The sequence below is a fragment of the Pleurodeles waltl genome, chromosome 7 (genome assembly GCF_031143425.1).
Source record: "Pleurodeles waltl isolate 20211129_DDA chromosome 7, aPleWal1.hap1.20221129, whole genome shotgun sequence".
NCBI lineage: Eukaryota > Metazoa > Chordata > Amphibia > Caudata > Salamandridae > Pleurodeles > Pleurodeles waltl.
Window position 1 is genome coordinate 391,986,621 of NC_090446.1, and position 25,547 is coordinate 392,012,167.

Consider the following 25,547-nt stretch of genomic DNA (forward strand, 5'->3'; position numbering starts at 1 on the left):
CCACAACTAGGATCCACAGTAGCTAGTCAGTCAAAACCAGTTTAAAGATGGATAAGATCTTCTCAAGAAATTTCTTTTGAGTCTTCTCTCCAAAGAGGTAAGCTTCATTGCTCACTCTACAAACTTACTGATTTGGCATCTGATAAAAAATGAAAGCCTTAAAATAAAAACATCCTCACCTTGGTACTCAAAAGGTCTCAACAGAAGCAAACTTTTCACAAGGAGACTAGAAAATACCTGGAGAAGAGCAAAGTTCATGGGATCACTCAGTTTCTTCAAAGGACAAAGAAAAAGTGATAAAGCTCTAAGCATGGAAAATAAATCTAACTTTTAAAAAAATAAAACTGAAGAAGTCAAAAACGAATCTGGAGCTTTCTTCCAAACCATTAACATTCAGTAAACTTTTCCTCTAACATAAGCTTCCAAGATCTAAATCCCAGGAACAACACAGAAATATTTTTTAAACATAGAAAATCAAGGAAATCCATTCTGAACCTGATTATAAAATGGGAACCATCTCAAAGTTTTGAGATGGAAACAAGAGACAGCGCTAAATATCCCGATACACATTTTTGTTTTTAACAAACTTTCACGCTTACTACATAGAACATGAAATTGCTTTTTTGATTAAGAAAAGCAGGCAAGATATATTCTGTATGGTTTATACTTCATATCTAAATCTCAACCCTTCTACTAAAAATGGTCAGTATCCTTCTTAACGAAAGCACTTTAGTTTGCATTCTGAAATGTGCCCATATCACAATTCTCAATAAACATAATGTGGACCCAAACAACCTCTAAAAGGTAAGCCAATCTTGAAACTACCAGTCCTGGGGAAATAATTGAAAGAGCTGTTGCATCCCAACTATCAAACCATTTTTCACGTAATTACATAAATGCATTTTTTTTTCCAGTTTTCAGTCCAAATGTATACCAAAAATGCCATCATTGCAATAATGGAATATGTACTAAAAATCGTAAATCATGGAGATGTATGCCTAATGGTTCCTTTAGACCTCTCTGCAGCCTTTGTAACACTTTACCATGAATCTCTCCTATAGGTTCTCAATGGTAGAATGAAAATAGAAAGAAGAGTACTGAGCTGTTTATCTTCTTTTCTCTCTTCACAATCTTAATTGTGAAACTCACCTCTTTTGAATCATTCACACTTCCAGTGTAATAAGGATTACCACAATGATTCATGGTGCCAACTAATTTATTCAACTTGTATATGAAACCTCTAGCAACAATCCTTAAAAAAATACCTTCTCTATTCGCTAATATGTGGATGACACACAGCTATATTTTAGAGTGTTTTCGCTATTCATGTAACAACCCTGAAGACTGCCCCTTTAATTTAACAACTGGATGGACTCACTGACTCTCTGAGCACTCTAAAAAACAAATTACTTCTATTCTCGACTGACCCCTGTCCCCTGTCCATAACTGACTGGCTGCTCTCAATCCGTTAGGTATCTACCACTACATCTAGATAGAGGAAATGCTCTTTTAGCTAACCACTGAAAATCTACCACCACGCGATAAACATTGCTGGTCAGCTAGTAGCAGGAGACAAGAAATCTGATCAAAAATCCCCTATCCTAAAGCACCTTCACTGGCAACAATTTAATTCAAGACTGTATCCATCATGCTTACAGCCATCCACACTTCCTACCTCTGTACCTGAATAATAAATTCAAACTCCAGGGAAGAAACTGAATTGCCAAATTCTGGAAATTCCTAAAAGCAAAAAAATCAAAAACAGCAAAACAGGTACTCTCATGCTTAAACCCTGGACTGAGGAACTCTATTCCACGTCACATAAAGCTACACCTCAACCTTCTTTCTTTCACATAAGACTTAAAAACATATCTATTCACACTACATCTCATTGACGGAATTCATTTTCCATGTACTTCCTGTTCCTTTTTACAACTGTACACATTCTCTTCTTACTTGTAAAGCACTCCATTGACAGGTGTCTAGTTAATGGTATATGAATAAATACATAAATATCACACCAAGAAAAATCAGCCTTGGTCTTATTGCAGAACATTCCATCCTGAACTGCAGGGCCAGTTCCCTCCTAACACAAGACAAATCTGACAAGTTTCAGTATTACTCACAAAAAATGGCCATAATTGTATTTATTATTTGTGATCTGGGTTAATGTGTGGTAAAGCTAGTTCCACCTTGGCTAGTTCACAGCTTCTTAAGTATGAGCAAAGTACAGGCTACACATTTTCAAAGTGTTTTAAACTAGGACTCTGGTCAATACGATTGTTGCTCCCCCAGCTGGATATAATTTGCTCTTGAGTATCTTCGGTACAACTTATATAATTGGGAGTGCTGGATTGTCATTTCCGAAATAGCTCAGTTCTTCATCTAATAATGCACCTTCTGGGCATTTTATCTAAGAGTGCATCAGAGAGGGCTGTTGTGTTAGAAGTTGGATTGAGGAACAACATTCAATGGCATGCAATGTCATCCTTTTGTTGTTGTTCTGCTGTACAGCGGCCAGCTCTTTTCATGAGATTTTGCATGGCCCTTGTCAGTCTTTAGCATCTAGTGTTTGAAGCTCAAAAATTACCATTTCATGAAAGATGTGTATGATGATTCTTGCTATTAAGTTTGGGATAAAACTGGACTTCAATGTGAGGCCACTCATTGTGAATCATACATATACACCAAGATTCTGTCTTTTTCAATTTGCCATGTTCTCTTTTGTTGGTTCTTGTCTACCTTATTCAAGTTCTCACTTCCATCTGTTTATAAGCCTCCAAATCTCTACAGTAGTTGATGGTTAGTCTTAAAACACTTGCTGTGTGCTTGAGCTTTATTATAAATGTAAATGCACCCATTAGAGTGACAACTAAATGTATAACTAGACAAAAAAAAAAAAATGTTTTCTCCAAAAATGCTCAAGATATTGACAACTGTGTCATTAGCATTTTCTTACCCTTCTACTCCCACCATTCACAAACTGATTGTTTCTCATTTAATGGTTTTGGCTTAACTTTTGGCTTGTGTGAACATGATCATACCCTCATTTGTTGAGGACAGAATCGACCTATAGCTGCTGTTAGATTTTTGATGCTTCTTTTAGTGGAGGTTAGATGAGTTGTCCCACATGTGACTTTATTACTGTGCTAAACATTGTAAATTGATGACACAGTAGAAGTTAGTATGTTAGCATTATTGCTTTAAAAATAAAAAAGTTTAAACTAAGATTCAGAGAAGACAAATATTTTAAATAGGTTCCCTTAAAAAGCTGCTAACACTACTCGGTCTTTGGGAAGATACATTAAAGTGGTCTGATAAGACAATTCAAAATGTGTGTCCTGCTCATGCACCCATTATCAGCCTTTTCCTTTATGTTTCCTTTCTTGTTTTATCAGTTCCAACATATTTAGTTACCACATCAAATAGCCCACCAGTCTTGGCATATCTAAGATTAGTTAGTTTTCAGCACTACGTGTAAGATACAAGGTACACATCCTTATCTTTTTTTAAATAGTATGTATCTGTTGAAATCAGTTTACTTTATTTCACACATTCTATGGATACTCATTTTTGTATGTGATTCTGAATGTGATTCTGAACATTTTTCAATACAAGTGTAGGAAATTGGGTTATTATTTGGGGGAGGTGACTAGCCACCTGAAATAATCACAATCCCTTTCAAGGTGAACCACTAAATTCACTAAATAAACATGAGCTCAACCCCTAGGTAGCTATGGCATAGAGCAGACAGGCTTAACTTAGAGGCAATGTGTAAAGTATTTATGCAGTGCTAAACCCATCATAAAGTTGAAATGCAAAACAATAAAAAACCCAAAATGAATTACAAAAAAAGAGTAAAATGTAATCACCAAAATGACAAAAACCTAACCGAATATGAAGATTTGAATTTTTAAAATTGTAATTAGAAATAGTGCCAAGAAGAACAAAGGGCCAATACAGTCATTAGTCATGCTAGAACAAGACTTAGGCAGAATTTCATGCTGAGTGCAATAGAACACGGGTTGATTACACTAAACAGGTTTGTCCCGGTCAAAGATTTTACCTTCTGGCCTTTGTCCTTTATGTCCATATCCACTACAAGATTACACTTCTAAACCCACATAACCCCTGAGAGGAGGCACTTAAAGACTCACAGGGTGGCAGGCAGAGGCCAACAGGAAGGTCCAGTCCAGTCATGTTGCTACTGGTCAGTTGTTAGCAAAGACCTCTTGTAGCTTATTGTGTCCCTGCAGCTTCAACAGGAGGTTGCCCTTATGCCCACTGGAGCCCACTTTTTTTGTCCTAGATACAAGAGGAAGAACAGGTACACTCTTCTCTCAGGTCTCAGACAGAAGGTTCAGTCCTCGTCTGATCTTCCACCAGTCCCGAAGTGCTTTGAAGTGGGTGTGTGCAGATGCCACATTTATGCCCGGCATGAGCTAGTGGGTGGAAATGACTCCTGGAGACACCCTAACCAATGGGGTGAAAGTTTCTGGAGCTAACCCTAGTCACATTTGGCATTTTCAAGATGGTCAAAGTCTTTGGTCACAATAAACTTGGGTACTGAGGGCTAGGAGTGTATATGGAGAGTGTACTTTGGTAACTCTAGTATCCTCCCACATATAACACTAAAATTCAGTTTTAGGAAGTCCCTGTACCAACAACATACTCAGAGAGAGATGTGCATTTATCAACAGGCACTGGACACACTCAAATTGTTTTAGCATGTGGTTTTCCTTCTTTCAAGTGCACCCCAAATGCTATACGTAAACCCAGCAGACCTATCAAACACACTATGGGACTGTAATGTGATGGAGATGCCCACTTTGATTAGGGCTTAAGTGGCTGGAAAGTCAAAAGAAGGGTCCTGCCCACGTTCCATATAACATTTGCCTGTGACAGGGGAGGCCTCTTTGAAGTGCACCTCAGCTGACTCATGAAAAAACCATCAGACCGGTCAAGCAGGATGTGACATTCAAACTGGACTTGTCACTACCTTTATTGCCAAAAAGGATCCTTTCACATCTAATGCATATTCGGCTCAGATAGGTCTTCTCTGCCCATTCAGGTCAGCCAATTGTTTGCTCCAGGGAGCAAGGTCACACTTTGTTAATGCTTCTTTAAATGCTAATTATTGGTTGGCAGACATTGGAGAGCAAAATGAAGATTTAGCTTCCAGAGACCTCACGTAGGGCAAAGGTAACTTTCTACAAATTGACACTTCCATCACATCTAGAAAAAATCTGACTTCATCACTGAATTGGATTTTCAGTAACTATTAAAAATAGTTGTTTATTTTTTTTTAAATAGACTCACTCTAAGATACAATATTATTAATAAGTTGCACAACAGTGCTGTCTTATAGAACAGTCACTCTTGCTACAGTGAAAATAGCTTTGAGGGGCAATCACTGTGGAAACCTCTTTAATCTTAAACTTTGACATGTCCAACTTTTAAATACCATGCATCTTGCCTCATGAGCAAGACGAACTACATAGGAGTGACTTATAAATATATGAAAGAAAGGTTTAGGCTTGTCAAATTGGGTTATTTTAACAACTCAGATTTGCAGTTAAGACCTGCACAGTCAGGCTACGGGGGACAAGACTGCAGTCAAATTTAAACTGTTACTGTAGTGGATGGCACAATGGGTGCTGCAGCCCACTTGTGACATTTAATTTGCCGGCCCTTGGTACCCTTTGCTACTATATAGTAGGGAGTTATAGGCAATTGAAATATGCCACCCAGGTGTATACCAATTTCATCTTGTTGAAACGAGGAGTAAAATAACTTTTCTCCTGGTTAGCAGAAGTAAAGTGCACAGAGTTCTATAGCCAACAAAAATTGCTTCAGCAAAAAAATCTGCGATGACCCTGCAGAAGGTCAAATTCTGCCAAAAATCATACTCCACAAGAGGTTGTAATAAATTAATACTAATTGCATGAGTGATGGATTTATTTTTGACAGGATAATTGTGTACAATTTATAATAAGCTTTCTGGTATTTAATTAGGCTAAGTTTTGCTTGCCTCCTAGATTTATTGTACAAGGATGAGAGCAAAGTCCCTGAGATGCAGAGAGGGTATTTGGAAGACCAATAGATTATGGATTTATATAATGCAGATGAAGATTATATTGAAAGACACTGTGGCTTGAAGTCTCCTCTGTCCTTCTCAGGAGACTGGAGGTGGACTGCCCCAAGAAGCTGTTCTTCAAGTTCAGGGGAGCAGAGTTGTGCCACATTCTGGCGAGCACACCCCCTCTCCACACAAACATTTAAAAAACTGAAGAAGAACTAAGTGCATGAAATCTCTTGGTGTCCTCAAAGGACAAAGACAACGCCACAGAGCTCTCACCAGAGTCACTAAATTCGACTACCTCAATAAGTGAATTGAAGAAGCCATAAACTCTCTTCCCATCTTTCAGCGTTGCCTGAAATCTACCTCTAACTTGATAATCCAAAGCTCTCAAGAGCCATTCCGAACTTGATAAAAAATAGGGAAAGTCGCTGATATTTGACCTTCCGGGAAGAGACACACCTGAATGGTCCGAATTTGGAAAACTTGATGTATAGTCCATTTCACAAAATTATTTATTTAAGAAACCTGGTTCCTATTTCAAATAACATACATTTGCTTTATTTGTTTAAGAAATGGATTCAAGATATCTGTTCATGGAAGTCATTTAGGGGCCGCCAGGGGTCACAGCTGCGACCCATAGCTTGCCTCTTGCAACCCCTGGCACTGCATTTGTGACCCCTGGACTCAGATGTGGCAAATTTAGCGTCTAAGAGTGAATAGCACTGTATTATTCACTACTAGTGTAATAAAAACATTGAGTACAACTATCTAGAATATAAAGATGATAAATATAAAAAATTAATATAAAGATGATTTTGGTCAGGAGACCGCTCCCCCACGTCCCCAGCACCACCAAGCTGTTCCCCTGTCCTTGACCCTGCACGCGCTGCCAATTGCGCGTTCGAGGCCCTCCTCCACCCGCAGCCTTCCACCTGTGCCTCATCCCTGGTGTCTAGTGGGCTCTGGTAAGCATCACTAGACTTGTGCTTTGTGCCGTTTTAAGTGATTGTGACTTGTTCTCTCTGCCTTGAATTATTGTGCCATTCATGCCATTGTGACTTGTTCTCTGTGCCTTGAATTATTGTGCCGTTCATGCCATTGTGACTTGTTCTCTGTGCCTTGAATTATTGTGTATTACTGTGCCGTTCATGTTATTATGACTCGTTTTTTGTGCCCTGTATTAGTGTGCCGTTCACCCCTCAGTTTCTCCTTCTGTGCCTTTTTCCATTTTTTCCACCGCTTTTGCCCCTTGTGCGCTCCCCTTGCCGCCGGCTCTCTCCGAGCCGCTTTCCCCACCGCTGCCTCCCTGCGGCCCGCCCCCCTTGTGCCCCCATTCGCCACTCCCTCCCGCCTCCCAGCTGCTCCTCCCTCCCCCTCCCTTTTTAATGGTGGAGGCGCACCAGAGGCAAGCCCGGCTGTGCCCGTCTGTGCCTGGACCGCGCCCAGCGCCACCCCCCATGGTCCACGAGACCCCTGCACCTCCAGACGCCGCTACACTGCTGACCAACTCAACGCCCTCAATCCCGGCCGCACCACAGCATGCTCCTAGTCCTAACCAAGGAACACCCATGGACCCTTCTCATGCCGCACCTGCAGTTTCACCTGCGACAGAACAACGAAACCAACAAAGACCGAAACTAACCACCTCCACTCCATACTCCTCAACACCCGCTACGCACGCAAGCACGCCATCGAGCTCTGGGACCTGCTCGACTCCACCGCCCCAGACGTAGCCTTCCTGACCGAAACCTGGTGGAACGACTCCTCGGCACCCGACATCTCAATAGCCATCCCGGACGGCTACAAGATCATCCGCAGGGACCGCAACAACGGAATCGGAGGAGGAATAACCATCGCCCACAAATCCTCCCTCAAGGTCGACACCCACACCTACGACTCCCTCAAGACCCCCGAACACCTACACTTCCGCATCCACACTGACCCCAACACCACTCTCAGAGGAACGCTCATCTACAGACCCCCCGGACCAGGAGCACCATTCAGCGAATCCCTCGCCGATCTCACCAGCACCCACGCACTCACCTCAACGGATTACATCCTCCTCGGGGACCTAAATTTCCACCTGGAGAACAACAACGACACCAACTACACTACTCTGATCGACAACCTCACCAACCATGGCCTAAGACAACTCGTCAACACACCAACCCACATCGCCGGCCACACGCTTGACCCCATCTTCTCCTCAAGTGCCCACGTCACCTTCAACCATACCACGTACTCCAGTGGACCGACCACCACTGCATCCACTTCACCTACAAGAAACATACCGAGCACCATCGCACCCAACAACCACCCCGCCGATGCTGGAGTTACGGAAGACCAGTTTACCAACACCCTCGCCCACAACCCACCCCCAGTCTCCACCGACCCTGACACCGCCGCCCACAACCTCACCCTGTGGACCAACGACTGCGCCAACACCCACACGCCACTCAAAAAATCCACCGACAACCAAGCCAGAAGAAAAGCCACTTGGTTCACCGACGAGCTCCTATACTCCAAACGCGACTGCCGGAAGCTAAAAAAGGAATGGCTCCTCAAGCGCACACCTGACAGCCTCACAGCCCACAAGGACGCCACCCACAAGCACCACCAACTCATTAGACAAGCCAAACGATCCCACTTCAAAGACCGCCTGGACAACAACGCACACAACAGCAAGAGCTCTTCAGCATCGTGAAAGAACTCTCCAAGCCCAGCGCCAACATCAATGACATCCCTCCATCCCAAGAACTCTGCAACGCACTGTCCACCTTCTTCCACCGGAAGATCATTGACATCCACGACAGCTTCGACGCCACTCCCACGCCAGACCCCACCCCCGAACACTCCACCTGTGCAAACCACCTGACCTCCTAGACCAACGTAAACGACACAGAGACACGCAAGATCATGAACTCCATCCACTCAGGATCTCCGTCAGACCCCTGCCCCCACCACGTATACAACAAAGCTGACTCCACCATCGCCCCCCAACTCCAGAAGGTCATCAACATCTCCTTCGAAACAGCAACATTCCCTGAAAAATGGAAACACGCCGAAATCCGCGCCCTCCTCAAGAAGCCCAAAGCAGACCCCAACGACCTCAAGAACCTCCGACTCATCTCCTGCTCCCTTTCCGAGCAAAGGTGATTGAAAAAATAGTCAACACACAACTAACCACCCACCTCGAAGACAACAAAATCCTAGACCCCTCCCAGACCGGCTTCAGACGAAACCACAGCATTGAAACTGCCCTTCTCGCCGCCACAGACGGCATCAGAAGCCAAATGGACAACGGCGAAACATCAGCCCTCATCCTCCTGGACATATCTGCTGCCTGCGACACAGTCTGCCACCGCACCCTGAAATCACGCCTCCATGAAACCGGAATTCAAGGAAAAGCCCTCGACTGGATCATCTCATTCCTCTCTGGCAGAACCCAGAGAGTCCGCCTCCCCCCCCTTCCGCTCCGAAGCCACCGACATTATCTGCAGCGTCCCCCAAGGCTCATCCCTCAGCCCGACGCTGTTCAACATCTACATGGCCCCCCTCGCACAAGTGGCCAGACAACACAACCTCAACATTCTCACCTACTCCGACGACACCCAGCTCATCCTCGCACTCACCAAAGACCCGCGCACCGCCAAAACCAACCTCCTCGAGGGAATGAAATCCATCGCCGAATGGATGAGAAACAGCTGTCTGAAACTGAACTCGGACAAGACAGAGGTCCTCATCCTCGGACCCACCCCTTCCGCCTGGGACGACTCCTGGTGGCCCACCGCACTAGGAACCCCACCAACACCTTTCCGACCACGCTCGCAACCTGGGCTTCATCCTCGACTCCTCCCTCACCTTGTCTAAACAGGTCAACGCAGTTTCCTCCTCCTGCTACAACACACTCCGCATGCTCCGCAGAATCTACAAGTGGATACCGACAGAAACAAGAAGAACAGTGACACAGGCCCTCGTCAGCAGCAGGCTGGACTACGGCAACGCACTCTACACAGGCATCCCAGCAAAAGACCTACTACGCCTCCAAAGCATCCAAAACGCCTCCGCCCGACTGATCCTCGACGTAAACCGCCACAGCCACATCTCCCACCACCTGAGAAACCTTCACTGGCTCCCCATGGACAAAAGGATCACTTTCAAGCTTCTTACCCACGCTCACAAAGCACTCCACGACACAGGACCAGCCTACCGAAACAACAGACTCAGCTTCTACACCACCACCCGTCAGCTCCGCTCCACTAACCTCGCCCTCGTCCCCCGCATCCGAAGAAAGACCTCCGGCGGCAGATACTTCTCATACCTTCATACCTCGCCGCCAAAACCTGGAACACCCTCCCCACCAATCTGCGACCTACCCAAGACCTACTCACCTTCAGAAGGCTCCTCAAGACCTGGCTCTTTGACCAGTAACATCAGCTATTCCCCCCCCCCCCCGCAGCACCTTGAAACCCTTACAGGTACGTAGTGCACTTTATAAATTCAATGATTGATTGATTGAAAGATGAGGGAAGAAGTAAAAATGCTTTTAAATGTATGATGTGTGCATGCATGCAGGTGAGAGTGTGTATGTGTGATTGTGTATTAATGTGTAAGCATTTGTGGGTAAGTGACTGTATAGATCAAATGGAGTGTGAAGTCACTTCCGCTACCCCTGGCCTTTTGGTGAATTGACGTTCATGTATCTATTGTATGACTTACACTTCATTATAATATCTCACCTCCTCTATTCAAAACTGTCAGCACTGCTCTAGAAGAATTCACTTTCTCGTGAGCTCTAAATTATGCCCAAATCACTCGAATTTCCAAGAAGCAGAATGCAGACGCAAAGGTCCCCCAAAATCTTAACCCAATCTCTAATCTACCATCCCTGGAATAATAACTGAAAGAGCTGCTGCATCTCAACTGCTAAACCATATCTCAAATAACAACTACCTAATGCATTTCTGTCTGGTCTGCGTTCTAAATTTAGTCCAGGAACAGCCACCATTGAAATAATAGACTATGTACCAAACATTGTAGATTAGATCTCTCTGAAGTGTTCATAACACGTGACCACAGATGCCTCCTTCAGATCCCTCAGTGCTAAAGTAGGGATAGAGTTGTTTAATTATTTTCTCTATTTAGGATCTCGAATAGTGAACAAAGAGTCTTTTAAATAATTCTCACTTCCACTGAAGTGCGGCATGCCACAAGGATCCATCCTTTTACCTCGTTTATTCAACTTGTATATGGGAGCTCTAGCAACAATTCTTCAATAAAATACCATCTCTATTAATCAATGTGCTGACAACACATAGCTAGATCTTTGAGTGTCTGAGCCATTAAACATATTAACGCTGAATTCTTTCCTCTATAATTTAACAAACGGAATGCAATCACCCACATTAAAACTGAACCCTCTAAAAACCTAGGGCCAGATGTAGGTAGGTAGGAAATTGCGACTTGCAATTTGCGAGTCCGTGCGACTCGCAAATTGCAAGTCGCAATTTGCTATGCAGAAAGGTGTCTCAAACACCTTCTGCAACTCGCAATGGGGTCGCAAAGACCCACCTCATTAATATTAATGAGGTGGGTCGCAGTTTGCGACCCCATTGCGAGTATGGGCACTCACGGGGATGGTGGCCTGCTGGAGACAGCAGACCACCATGTCCGTGACTGCTTTTTAATAAAGCAGTTTTTTTTTTTTCTATCTGCAGCCCGTTTTCCTTAAAGTAAAACGAGCTGCACTTAGAAAAAAAAATGAAACCTTTTGTTTCGGTATTTTTCAGAGCAGGCAGTGGTCCCTTGGACCACTACCTGCTCTGAAAAATTATTTTTATTTCCATTCACAAAGGGGAAGGGGTCCCCTGGGGACCCCTTCCCGTTTGCGAATGGGTTACCATCCACTTCAAGTGGATGGTAACTGCGAGTTCAATGAAATTGAATTGCATTGCGAGTTGCAAATAGGAAGGGAACACCCCTTCCTATTTGCGAGTCGGAAATGCATTTTGCGAGTCAGATCCGACTCGCAAAATGCATTTCTGCATAGCAAAGAGGCTTTTGCGCCTCGCAAACGGAGTTTTTCGCTGTTTGCAAGGCGCAAACACTTTGCTACATCTGGCCCTTAATTCCTTCACCTATTCTCATCTGACAATCCTCTTCTTGTCTAAAATTCTCTAGGATATTGATTGACTGTTGAAAGCTGCTTTTTTGCACCCATTTATGTAGATATTCCTGTCAAGCTGTGGATTTTTCCATAGAAAAAAATCACTTACGTCTAACAGGCAAAATGTGTTGGGGGACCCAAAGGAGCGACTTGTGCTACATAGCTCATAATTCCAAATTGGGTTGAAACTTCGGTTTCCCTCTGAATGGGGATTATCAGGGAGCAATTAATGTGATTTACAGTATATATGAAAAGGTACTAAATTCTGCCCCTTGATTGTCAGATAAACCGAAGCCTCTTTGAGACTCAAAATGCCTTTTGGTAGCTCCTAATGTATGCACGAATGTCTTCAGGTTCTTTGAAAGATGCCCACATTTTCACACAGGTCAGTCCAAATCTATCAATGGAAAACAATCAATACTTACATTTTAAGTTGCAAGAACTGTGTCTCACACCTTCCACTGGCAAATACCACAACAATGCTACACTCCTTAAAGGAGCTTGCATATTGCTTATCATTCCCCTAAACACCTTACATTAAGCACCTGTGGGCTGTACAGGGCCGAGAAAGGAACTATCTTTGCAGTGTTGTGCTAATTAAATGATACAATACATCAGTTACCATCAAGTGACACTGATGGTTCATTGTTGGATGTAAGGGAGTAAGGGACACATGTACAAACGATTTTGAATGTCGCAAACAGCGAATCTGGTTGTTTGCGATGTGCAAAATGCACTTCCCAATGTACAAACCCAGTTTTGCGATTCGGTAAACTTTTTACCGAATCGCAAAATGGGATTGCGACTCGCAATTAGGAAGGGATGTTCTCTTCCTAATTGCGACTCGCAGTCCCATGTATGATTGTTTTGTGACCGCGACTGCGGTGCTAACACATTCGCAAACGGGAAGGGGGTCGCAAAACAAAACTTTGATACATGTAGCCCTAAGTTCTTTGTCTCCAAGACCTTCCCTCCACCAGGGTCTGTGAGCAATACATTAAGGTTATAAATATCTTTATAAGTGGCATTTAACGCTGATGTAGCCAGTGTAAAATAGCAGCTAATACGTCATTTAACAGGATATGAATAACAATGTTCAGAAACACAAGTTATATTACAGATGGATTAATGTCTTACTTGCACTGAGCGTTGTAATGCTTGATGAAGTTTTGAAGTAAGTCAACACCTTTCTTAGTTTTAATCTCATTAACTTTGATTAGATACTAAAAGGAAACAGATTACATGAGTTGGTGACATAAAAACATACAGAGGCAAAAAAGAGCGGTAAATTGATTTCCAAGTATGCATTCACTCTTACTTTGATAACGCCAAGGTATACACGTCTTTTTCTAATATCGGTAAGTGCAGCATATGGGGGTGAGTAGAGCATACTTTAACTTTGACTTCTAAAAGCATAGTCCTGGGTGAATCCGTCAGGGCTAAGTATGAACCTCTGCTTTTTTTTAAATCTGGCATTTGTGAAGGTCGAAAAGTTTGAAGGTGTTTATGTGAAAAAATCAACTCAGTTGGTGGTGATGTAGTTTACTGATAGTGTCTATCAACATGTCACATAGCTGGAACTGCCACAGTGCCACTTACAGGGGACTTGAAGAGATAGGCAAGGAGGACTAAAATGGTGTCTGCTTCGTGTTTGGTGCACACAGAGAAATAGTCTTCATAAAAAGTCCTCTGAAACCTCAGACATGCCCTTCAAAAATCAAAGAGAATGGGGCAGTGGCTGGTTACTCATTAAAGCCAGACTTTACATGTCAGTTAACAGGTGGTAGTATTGCCCAACTCGTATTTTGTGACTCAGTAATGGATTCCATCATTAGCCAACTTACTGCAACTCACTTTATCAACCTCAGAACAATAAAATGCTGATTTGACAGAATCACACTCAACCTCCCACACCGAGCACACATCAAAGGCCACCTCAAGTAGCTCCACTGACTCCCCATACACAAGCGTGCACAGTTGAAAGGACTCACTCATACATTGAAGGCACTACACAACACTTGTAAAGCCTACCTCAATAGCCGTATCTCCTTTCACAAACATCCAGACAACTCTGCTCAGACTTCTACGTGCACAAATCCCACGCATACATAGAACCAAATGCGGCAGTCAGACCTTGTGGCAGAACAACTTGCTATTACACATCAGAGTTTCCTCTTCACTTCCAGAGCTCCAAAAGAAGCCGAACACCTTGCTTTTTTACAAGCCCTGCACCCATGCCTGCAGTAGACGAGGTTAGACTCACACATGCCCAGCGCCAGGATACCCTCCCTGTGCTGTGCACTCTACAAACAATCTTAACATAACACAACATAACATAGGCTGTCCTACCACATGTTAAAATTTGCTACCAGTATGTTACAGACAAATCTTTGCTATATTTGAGCCTGAAACCTGCAGTTTACATTGTTGATGTGAAAATCTAACTTAATGAGAACATAGCAGGAGATTTGCTCAAGGAAAAAAGGCTTAAATAAACAAACCCCTTGGTTCGTAGTATTACATGTCAGAAGACATAAGGATGTTAGCGATAAGAAAACGAATATTTAATAAGCAATAGCAATGCTAATTGGTTTTGCTTTGCCGTTGTTGAGTGAGAGACGTGATCAGCTATGCCAATGCCCACCCAACCGCTTTAAAAGTATAAAAAGAAGTGAAAACGTCTCCTTTCTATACTTTTAAGACGGCTGTCGCCCTGCGTGACACAGGGCCGGTTGTGTGTCACATGCTTGCATATCAGTGTATGATGGGGATAAGATCTGGTTGACATGCGTCTTTATTAGTGAGCAACACAACTGACTGTTGTAAATTACTGGCCTTTACGTGCAGGGATGTCAGTGCCCTCCTGTCTGAGACCTGTGACCCATTAGGATTCCTTTAGCAAGCACCAAGGTCCACCTCATTTCCTCCATTACTAAAATAGTTCCTTTGAAAATAAAAGCAGTGCCCCTGTCGTGTATAGTACTCCAACAGAGAGCTTTCTGGCTGGCTAGAAGGCCATGAAGTTCGTGTTCAAATTGCAGGATTCCGTCAATCACACAAGAAATCCCTAGTGTTTAATTTGGCTAGCCATTGCAGGTGGCCAGGCGCTCATTTTGTAGGACCAGGACTAATAGTTAATCAGACTTTTCCCTACAGTAAGAACCAGAAAGATCGAAAATGAAAGGAAGAAGGAACTGTGCATCCCCTTTCATATTAATAGCCTTTCTAGGCTTTAAGGATTTCATAGTTATAGGGTGTTGTAAATCCGGAAACACCTACTCCCCTGCAGGTGAACACTTTACCTCAGGGCAGGGAGTGATCTCAGAGATGGAAAGAAGCAGAGAAGGAAATATGAGAGTGGGGATGGTAGAATGAGGCACTCAATCGGTAGATATAGTGGGAGTTAGAAAGGAGTAGAAGAGGCAGAAGAAACAAAGGGAGTTTGGGGGTGCTAAAAAAGGAGACAAATGGACAAAGGGAAAGAGTAAAACAGGGAGGAAGAGCGGGAGCTTGAGAGAAAGCTATACAGAGTAAGAGTTGGAGAGGAGAGAGAAGTATGGGAGGAAAGAAAGAAAGGGGAAACAGAAATAGAGATGCTTGAACGAGTAAGGAGGCTGTTGAGTAGTTAGTAGACAGTAAGAGTGAGGATATGAACTGAGGCTTAAGAGGAGGAGAGAGATGTTGGGAACACGAGAAACAAGTGGAGGCAGAAGAAGATAGTGAGGAGGGCAGCAGACAGATGAGAAGGAAACAGGTTAGGGATGGAAAGAATATTATGGTAGAGGTAGAGGAAGTAAGCAACACAAAACGATGATGGACAGAGTGCTGAACAATGCAAACACTCACCCCCAGTCACAGATCTGGGTTTAATCCATCGTTCTTTTGCTCACCATGCCACCCCAGTTTGGACCCAGCTATATGCAAATCAGTCTTGACCCTGTTCCTCGTCCAGCCTGAACTGCCAAGCCAGGTCCTCCCTGGACCAGAAACAAGCATCCTGGGACCGGTTTCAGGGTTTCACCCTTCATCAGCCAGGCTAGCTTCAATCCAGTGGCACAGTGAGCAAGGGACCCACGTCTGGGCATACTCTTCCCACTTAGGGCAACTTTAGCAACACAAAAGGATGATGGAGGGAGTGCTGAACAATGCAAACACTCACCCCCAGATCTGGGTTTAATCCATCGTTCTTTTGCTCACCATGCCACCCCAGTGAGTAGAGGAAGTAAGAACAATGGATTAAGAGAGGGAGAGAGACAGACAAAAGAGAGAGGCGGAGCAGGAGGGAAGAAAAAGTGAGGAAGGCTGAGAAAAGGCGAGAGCAAGAGACATAGATGAGGGCAACAATAAGAATGATGAAGTGAAGCAGGTGAAGGACAGAAGAAGGGATTGAAATGGAGATGTCAGTGGGGGTAGGGGCCATGTAAAGAGTGACCAGAAAGACAAAAAGTAGATATTACAAGAGAAAAACAGCAAAAAACAAGGTGAAGAACTGAATTTTTTGAGGCGAGAAGGCAGAGAGTATGGTGGAAGAATGACTGAAGTGAGAGGAGCAGGGAAAAACAAAAACAATAGACAGAAGTGAGATGTGTGAGAAGGAAAAGTAAGACAGAGGAAGATATGGAGAGTGCACAGAGGCAGTTGTGGAAAAAAAAGAGAGAGAAAGAAGCCACCTGGCACAGATAGAAGTCAAGAAATAAGATGAAGTCTGACAGGCTCGAATTTGTATGGCAGTACAGGTTTTCAAAGACGAAGGCCCGGCAGGAAATCTTACTATTTCTCTCTAGCAAACGGATCCAAAGTGTGGACAGGAGGGAATTCAGGGTAACTATTCACTAGGTACTGAGTTCAACTTAGATTCCTTGTATTTAAAGTTTTCTTTTGATAATGTTCTAAACAATGGACTTAGATACAGGCCTTCTGGACATGTATCCTCAATAGTTAGGTCCTGGGTAACATATGATTAAAAAAAACTCACAATGTAGAGTGAGCTCTTTACTTTCATGCACAAATCTCCAACAGTGCTTAATTTGTAAAATAATAAGTACAAAGGCCCAAAGTTTTGCTCAGAATCATGTGGCCAGCGCTATGGAAGGTTGGGTGCCAAATACCAAATCTGCATAGGTTTGATTCCACCACCAGACTATCTGCCTCATTATCTCTCTCTTGCAGATTCATATTCACCACTGCTTTCCCCCTTTTTCTGTTTTTCTCTCCTGAGTTTGTGTTTTTCTCTTTCTTGTTCTGGATCAAAGTCTGTTGAGGAAAAATAACCCCCAGTTCCCAAAAATGAGTGCCAGTGATCCCCACCTGCAACCACCGACAAATTAATCACAGATCTCCAATAGGGAGGAACGTGCGTCAGTAAAATCTCAAAGACACACAAATATTACCAAATGCCCAGGTGGACATCTGAGCATCTCTGTGAGCCAGTGAGTAGGAGATTCACCCAGGACTACTTCAGGACAAAGAACAACAGTGTGTAAATGATAGTTAGACGTAAGCATAAATAGTGCATAAAGGTCATTCAGTCATCAATACCAGTACGTCAATGTTTGAATCATATTTGTATATGCAAAGACAAATAAGCACACTCATAGGACTGTATGGAAGGGGGAGAGACACAATTATGTAGTACTATAAGGAAAAGACGTTAAGGCATAAATAGCTATTACATCAAGTGAAGCAGGTTGACGTGTAAATCTGTACTGTCAGTGTGTGTGAGAGATGTAAAAGCATAATTATATACTTTATGAAAACTATACGTCGGCATAGTGACATAGTGGAGTTAAAAAGATATTTAAACAGAAGTATGTGATGTAGGTTTTTATACGCACCAAGAATAAATGTAAAGGATATACAGACCATAGGGTTGACGGCAGCCATTGTAGTGGTTAGTTAAGAGAGGCAAGCTTAGACTTTTAGAATAAGAGGATAGAATGGCAGTGATGGAGCATCAGGTTTATGAATTTCAAGATTAAGTTCTCACATATGGCAACTGTGTGTCCTTCTTTTTTTTCTAAGTTTAAGAAGGAACATGCAGTGGAACACCGGTCAACGCAAGATTTTCTATGGGTAGAACTAGCCGGTTTTGTGCATGTACTTGTAGGTAGGACAAAAAGACATGACTAGGAATCAATGGAGGGACGTGGGTACAGGTGTGAAGTGCTTAAATCAATGCAGTACAGTAGTACAGTCTTGTATGCCAATAGCTCACAGCCCCACTCTGAGAAGCGGAGTAGAGTAAGTCTCTTTTTTGGTAAGAGTTCTGAGTGGTAATAGTAGAGTTTTGATCATTTTACTTTGCTGGGTGGGGCATAAAAGGGAAATGTTGGTGAAAGGTCCTTCTAAGATTATAGACTCTGGAGATGGCAGTGTTGCCATATCTGATTAAGAATGGTAGTACACATCGATGTCTTCTTAGTATTGAGGCAGTGTCAATTCGGATATCACCACTGTGATAACTTTAGGAGCATGAATCGAAGATAATTCTATTCCGGGTGAAGTGGATTTTGGTGTTGCCGGTTTGAAAGTCAAATAGAAAGTTTGAAGTCTAGCACTATTTTCATAAGTCTGTGAAAGGAAAAATAGTTTTTAAGCAGGAATGTGATACCAGCTTTATTAAGGAAACAATGGACTATTCCTAGTACAACCAACATTCTTGGTTATAGTGAGACTGCGAAGACCCGGTTTTCAAGTGCAGTCATGAATCTGGCGGCCATTAAGATTTGAAAGAACAGTGGCCTGGATTAATTGCATTCACAATTTTCATCAGTTGGTCATGAAAGACTGGAGGAAGGACATTTTTAAAGTGAAAGAAGGCTAGTGTGGCTAGTGTTTATTCATATATTTGTAGATATTTTGGTTCAGAAGAGACTTCGGTAGGGGCAATTTAAGGATAAATAGGATGCAGGTGTTTTAATCTAATTAGATCTGTACAGCATACAGACTACTGGCTCAATTTGATTGGTCATTTAACCAAGGTGTTACTGGCACTATACTCAATGGTATCTCCAGCTTCCCTCAAAACCGCCATCAATGCATGGCTTATAACTTCCTTTAATCGAGAAATGAGTAAAGTGTTTTAAGCAGAGATTTTAACCTTTGACAGAGAAGCTGGACACTCTCTTACATCAAAGGTGGGCCCACCTTTTATGTGTGGGGATGATACACTCCTAGTCTTGAGCCCCACAATGAGATGATGGATGGCTACTAATCTTCTAAAACTAGTGTTCCAGAAGCAGCTCTCATATTTCCTCTCAACCTAATTTTGGGAAAATAGGATTTTTCCTTGTTTTGAGGACATAGTATTTCACCACAGATGGAGCAGTGCACTGTCTGCTAAAGTAGTGGTTTCCCCGCTATGTTTAGAGGTGGGGAACTGCCATGTGCTAACAGGGAGCCACCAATGGCTCATGGGTGGAAACATTGATTGATTAATCACATTGGCAATCAGTCAAAGTACCTTAGACCTTTTGAGGGTGGCTGTCTCATTCTGTTTGTGACAACCAGAAAGAGCCGGGCAACTCTCCCTGGAAAACAACAAAAATTATCCCTTCACGATGAGATAAAATGCCAAAGGTGTCAAGACATTTGTTTTTTGTTTTGCAGTAACTGTTTTTGAAAAACAAAAAACTTTGCTGTGTATGGCATTGAGCATGGTACCCACACACTAAAGCTTCAGTGTCCTCAGCCAATCCGCAGTGGCGGTGACTCTGCTGAAGGCATGGAGATACCTGTTTGCCTGCCCGTAGGACACCTCTAAATATGGTAGGCCCTACTTCTCTATGGCAGTGGAGAACATCCTTCCGGTGACCTGGTAGAACAGAGTGCAGCCTGGTAAACTATTAATAGGCCCCAAAGTGTTCCTTGCCATTGATAAACAGATTACAGACAGTGCAAAATGGATTGGTAGGCAGGACTGTGCCTCGGTTTGTCTGACCAGGAAACATTCCTATTTAAAATATTTGTGTCTCACTCAATATGAATTAAAGAACTATGATGACCTAGATTTATACATCACAAAGTTACAAAGTATGTTCCTAAGTGAGTTCTGAAGTCTGCAAATATCAATCTGAGTGTAGTGCCATCTTTTTGCTACAGCAGTTTAGGAGAGCGATCCTTCCACGTTCAAACTCCTCAAATCAAGAAGCCTCCTCTATGAACTCTGTAGTCAAGTGGATCACTGCAGTTTTAAAACTAAATATTGACAAGTTGGTTTCGGCTATCTTAATCAGGGTTCATGCATTGACCGTTTCCTGGTTCTATTTTAACACATTTTTCTTCGGATGGCGCCAAGATCTTCTCTTAGCTGAGCAATGTCTTAATTAAAGTCATTTAACAAAAACAGCATTTGGCAATCTGGTGCAGCACAGCTCACATAAAAGGCAGGGCATCAGAGCAATACAAAGAAGCCTAATAAATGATTGTCTACTTTTGGTCCAGGACTTTTTTTTTAAGTGTCTGCGAGCAGAGAGATCCTTATTCGGCCCTCTTCTTTGTACCTCGTGATGTGCATCATGCATCGTCATTTCCCCTCTTATGACTGGGACCCTGTCATTTTGACTTCTCATTTCCTTTTTTGTATTTGCTTCTCAATGGTTTTGCAGAGCCAAGTTAATGTTGTAAAAGGAAAGGTTAACATTAAGATCTTTTGGGCCAGGTGTAAGCTGGTTTTACAGGGTACCTGGTTTAGTGATGCCAAAGGTAAAGTAAATAGAAAAGAGCTGCGTTAAGCAACAGGAAGTTATAATTAGGACTTTCATGTATATTTGGCATCCAAGGTCAAATGTATGTGACAGAAGATGGGTGATAAATTAGATTTCATGGCCAAATGGACGTTTCTCAACATTTGAAACTAGAGAAGAGGCTGTGGGCTTGGAAAGAATGTCTACTAAAGAGTGAGATGGCGCAGGCCACACAGGACACAATACATTGTTACTGTAGGATCTACTGTAGTGTTGACAACACAGTAGATGATAACCAAGGTAAAACACTGGGCTATAAGGTGGCATTAGATGGTGGTGTGTTCTAAGGATTGGATCTCAGTGGCAAGTTTGCGATTAATGAGGATTTGTGGGGCAACTCATCGCGCACTGTTTTGCAGTTTGAATATGTTCAGACATGCTCTGTTTGGGAAAGGTATTGTGACATAAACATGCATTCCATAAAGTGTGCAAAAGCTATACATGCATAAGTATATGTGGCACATAGAAGACGTGTAGTCATTAATATGCAATTGTATCAAAAAATTATGCAGGAACTGTTTATGAAAACCTAGAGGTCTCCCTTACTTCACACATCTGCAGCTGAAACATTCGACGCTCTTTCTGCATTTCCTCTGCAATTTCGCCCCCTATTACTTCAGTCCGAACCATTCCATATTGTTTGGCAAGTTCTCGCTTTTCCTTCTCTATTTTTGCACTAAAATAGATGAGTACATTTATAGATTTCGAAAAATAATCTCAAAAAGTTTTTAACAGTTATTTTCATTTTGAATTTACAAATAAGTATAGCTTACAATTTACTTTCATAGTCTTTCCAGGATTTTTCAAAGGGTTTTCTTAAGTCCTACAAGAAACAAAAACAAGAAAGTCATTTTGGAATATGAAATTGTTAGTACCTTATTTTCCTGGATTTCTAAAAGTTCCGTGGAGGACTGTTAATTCACAACATGGATAGTCAAGGGTTAGAGTCTGCTCCGAATCAATACATCTAAATAATTAAATTTTAAAAATCATTAGCAATGTCATTAGGATAATTGTTATAGTCCATAGTAGGGTTTATAGTAAAGTCCATAGTTGAAAGCACAACCCACAACGGTCCTCTACAAAGGCAGAACTTTTCCATTAAATGCATCCGAAAGGTGTTTGTGCATTACAGTTAATAAAATCACTCTTACCAGCCAAACACATATAGCAACAAAATAGTAATTAAATGGTAAATACTTCTACTTTTCCCCAGTTAAATTTTGGCAGGTTTGGCCTGCTGAACTTTTACTAATGTTGAGTTATTTAACGTATTATCGGATGCATTAAATAAAACCAAACTCGTAATTCTGATCGAGGGATAAACAGGGGTTTAGTACCTAATCAGAATCAAACAAGCCACTGGTAATTAGGCCCATAGTGTCATAAAAGCCACTAGTAGTTTTCCAATAGTCATTACAGGTTAAGTCTTTTTAGCACATAAAGTTCCAAATAGGTTCGCACTTTGGGCACCTAAGAAGTTCATTTACACCTAGTGCCATATCTCCTTCAATTGATGGATATGATTTTTTCAGGGACAGGCGTATTTCGTGTGCCTAATTTGATAGGTAGAAGCAACAGCATCTTTGAAAAATATGCAGTATTATCACTGGAGATGTGGTAAAGTATGTCAATGCCAATTATTCTGTTAATACTCTCAGTGGCTTTAGGTGACCCAACATCCTTTACAGCTCAGAAATTACAAAGACAGAAAGAAAAACGAGATTTTGTTTTGTAGAACAAATAAAAGCATTATTTAAAAAGGCTCCAGATAGGAGACTTTATTTTCTCACAAAAAACAAATATTTTTGCACATGGAGATTCAGATGTTAGTCTTGTGTCTGACGGAGCCTAATATTCCGATTGTGTATTTTGAAGAAAAAAAAACAATTCCCTGGTAAAAAAAGGCGATAATACTTATTTTTCACTAATGGTCCTGGTTCAATCTTTACAATCTGTGTAGGGATTACAAAGGTATATTTTATTCATTTGTTGTCTGGCACAGAAAACTGTTGCTTAATTGTCACTTCCTGACAGTTTTTACAATAAACTGATTTGCCAAAGATGCATTTTCATATGTTTCTTCTGTGTGCCTGATATTCTTAACCATAACAGTTTTCATCTTCTTAATAGCATGATAATTTGCAAATAGTCATTCCAAGCCGCAGTCTGCGTATATGTTGTTTCTGGTGGCATGGCCATAAAAATACTTCCCGGTGGAAATTACAATGCAAATATAAATCAGATCATGGATTTGCAAAGTTGTATTTCAAACCAGAATATTGCAATGTTCATTGAAAAGAAATGAAGCAGGACTGTGATGTAGTCGAAATTGTAGTGCTGTCCTTCATGTCACAAAAGTCATCAAATATGTAACAATATATGCATTATATAATCCAAGTATTAATAGTTTGCATGTAGAAAAATGCCATGAGAAACCATTTAACTGTGAATTTGTTTAAAAATGTGCTAGAACCCCTGGTGGTATGGTTTATAAATTAAATGCTTGTAAGATTTAGTTGATTTGATGTAATAATTTAGACCTTAGATTAACAATGTATTGAAACAATATTGAATTGTTGCTGATTAAAATATGTGTGCAAACAGAGAAATTCAGTTCTGCGTTCTATCAATTGAAATGCATTAGTAGAGTTTTTTCGGTTTAAAATGAATGTAATATGCATATTATTGAAGTGTTATTAATGGTGAATTTATAAGTTGCATGTTAAAAGTGTGTTTATTAAAATGTATTAAATACATGTTTTGCTTTAATTCACTTATGTTAGACAATGTGAGGCTTGGTAGTCTTGTATTTTGTGACTGAGCAGGAAATGCAGATTCATTTTTTCATAATGTGCACATTTTGTTTCTAGACTTCATTCCCATGAGAAGACTAGCTTAAGGTATAGGCCCTATTGTTTAGACATAGGGATAAAGTGTAACTATGTCCTTGAGTTCAGAACCCCCTGAATAGATGGACTAACAAATTACACATGTTTCAAATCTGTGTGGAGCTACATGGATGGATGACGTTCCTATGACAGACCTGGGAACGGAAGTCGATGTTTCATTCTGGAGGTGTGTGATTAATTATTATTGGATAATGCCCCTCCAACGTAATATGGACTGCTTTTCAGAGCAAATCAGTTTGCTTTATGAACTTTAATATATTCTTGACCAGTTGGACATTGGTCAGATTTTTCCAGATCTCCACAGTTCCAGAGTCCTTGCTGATCCAAGAATGCCTACATGCTGAGCCCCTTGGAGAAGTATCTGCCTTTCTGCTTGCCCCTTTGAGGTTCCCTGCTGAGAGTTGGAGATTATTCTCTAGAACCCTTCCAGAAGACTCCACCGAGCTTCTGACATGCTGACACTTTCCCTTTTCACCTATCTTTTGCCCACCTTAGTAAGTACCTTGTTGCCCGAAATTTCCTTTTTTCAAATCATTTTTGCCCTTTTTGTTTTTTGCCCACATGTATTCTGCCTCACACATGTTAATCCCTAATTTGGCCATAGCAGAGTTTTCCAATTGCTCAGCTAAAATTATAACCTTAATGATTTGAAACTGACTGATGTTTGCTAATCCAGATCAACACTTACTTTTATATCTCAATTGATTTTGTTAATGTTTTGTATGCTTCCTTATTAAATGTTAGTTTTATGAATTATGAATATTAAGGTTAGTCTGTCTGAATTTATTTCATCACCTTGGGCACCCCTTGGTGATTCTGTATCTTTATAATTTTGTCTTGAGAGTTATTTACATGACTTTGAGCTTCAGTTTGTAATAAACTATTTCTGACTGCGGTTTTCATTGTATGGCCAAATGTGTCATACTATTTGATAGGTCTGTATTAAAATTGAGTTAAATGGTTCTACCACACCCTGTCGCAAGGTCCAAAGGTCCTTCAACCTCGGTGAGCATTGATTCCTGCAAAGGATGAAAATGTCCCAGCAACTGTAAAGATTGGTGTAGGCCCATTACTATCAACATTTTCAAGCTCTAAAGCATAGCCTCTAACATTTCTTCCAAATAGTATAATATAAAACAGAAAATAATGGTATAAGAAATGCTTGGGTACACATATCAAGGGTACACTTGTAGAAAATCAACAGTCCTTACCAACATGTTAATTTTTAAACAGAACTTGGACTAATGAGTAATAGGCCTTTTTTCAGTAACATCTGCATCAATGGATTCATTGAAGTGAGGATACTCTGTAAAAGAATTGTGAATCCAAACATTGTAACTCTCATGCATATTCTGTATGGTAGCACCATACTCCAATGTCTGCAAGCTCCCTTTGCTCTAAGGTTTTACATCCCATATAAAGATGCTCATGTTCTTCTTGCACGAAAGTGCATCTGTTGCAGCAGACTTAACTGAACAAGGGTCTCCAAGATTTCCAAGGGGATTTATCCTTGTACCATATTTTGCATTTATTGCTCTCCCTGCTGGTTTCAACGAAAAGAGGAACATGAAGGGACAAAACTGTGATGTAATCATGTTTTTTCAATATTATCACAATCCTGACAGCCAGGATTTGTAGTCTCT

General features: G+C 41.6%; 1 protein-coding gene across 1 annotated transcript in view; it reads right to left on the minus strand.

Moving 5' to 3' along the window:
• LOC138304104 (arf-GAP with SH3 domain, ANK repeat and PH domain-containing protein 1-like) overlaps window positions 1-25,547 on the minus strand; it is a 1,221,419-nt gene that overhangs the window by 750,967 nt on the left and 444,905 nt on the right. Inside the window, exons 5-7 of the mRNA XM_069243851.1 lie at window positions 21,766-21,815; window positions 21,539-21,668; window positions 13,386-13,471 (exon numbers count right to left, since the gene is read on the minus strand). Coding sequence (XP_069099952.1) covers window positions 13,386-13,471; window positions 21,539-21,668; window positions 21,766-21,815 — 266 coding nt within the window. The remainder of the gene's footprint in view (window positions 1-13,385; window positions 13,472-21,538; window positions 21,669-21,765; window positions 21,816-25,547) is intronic.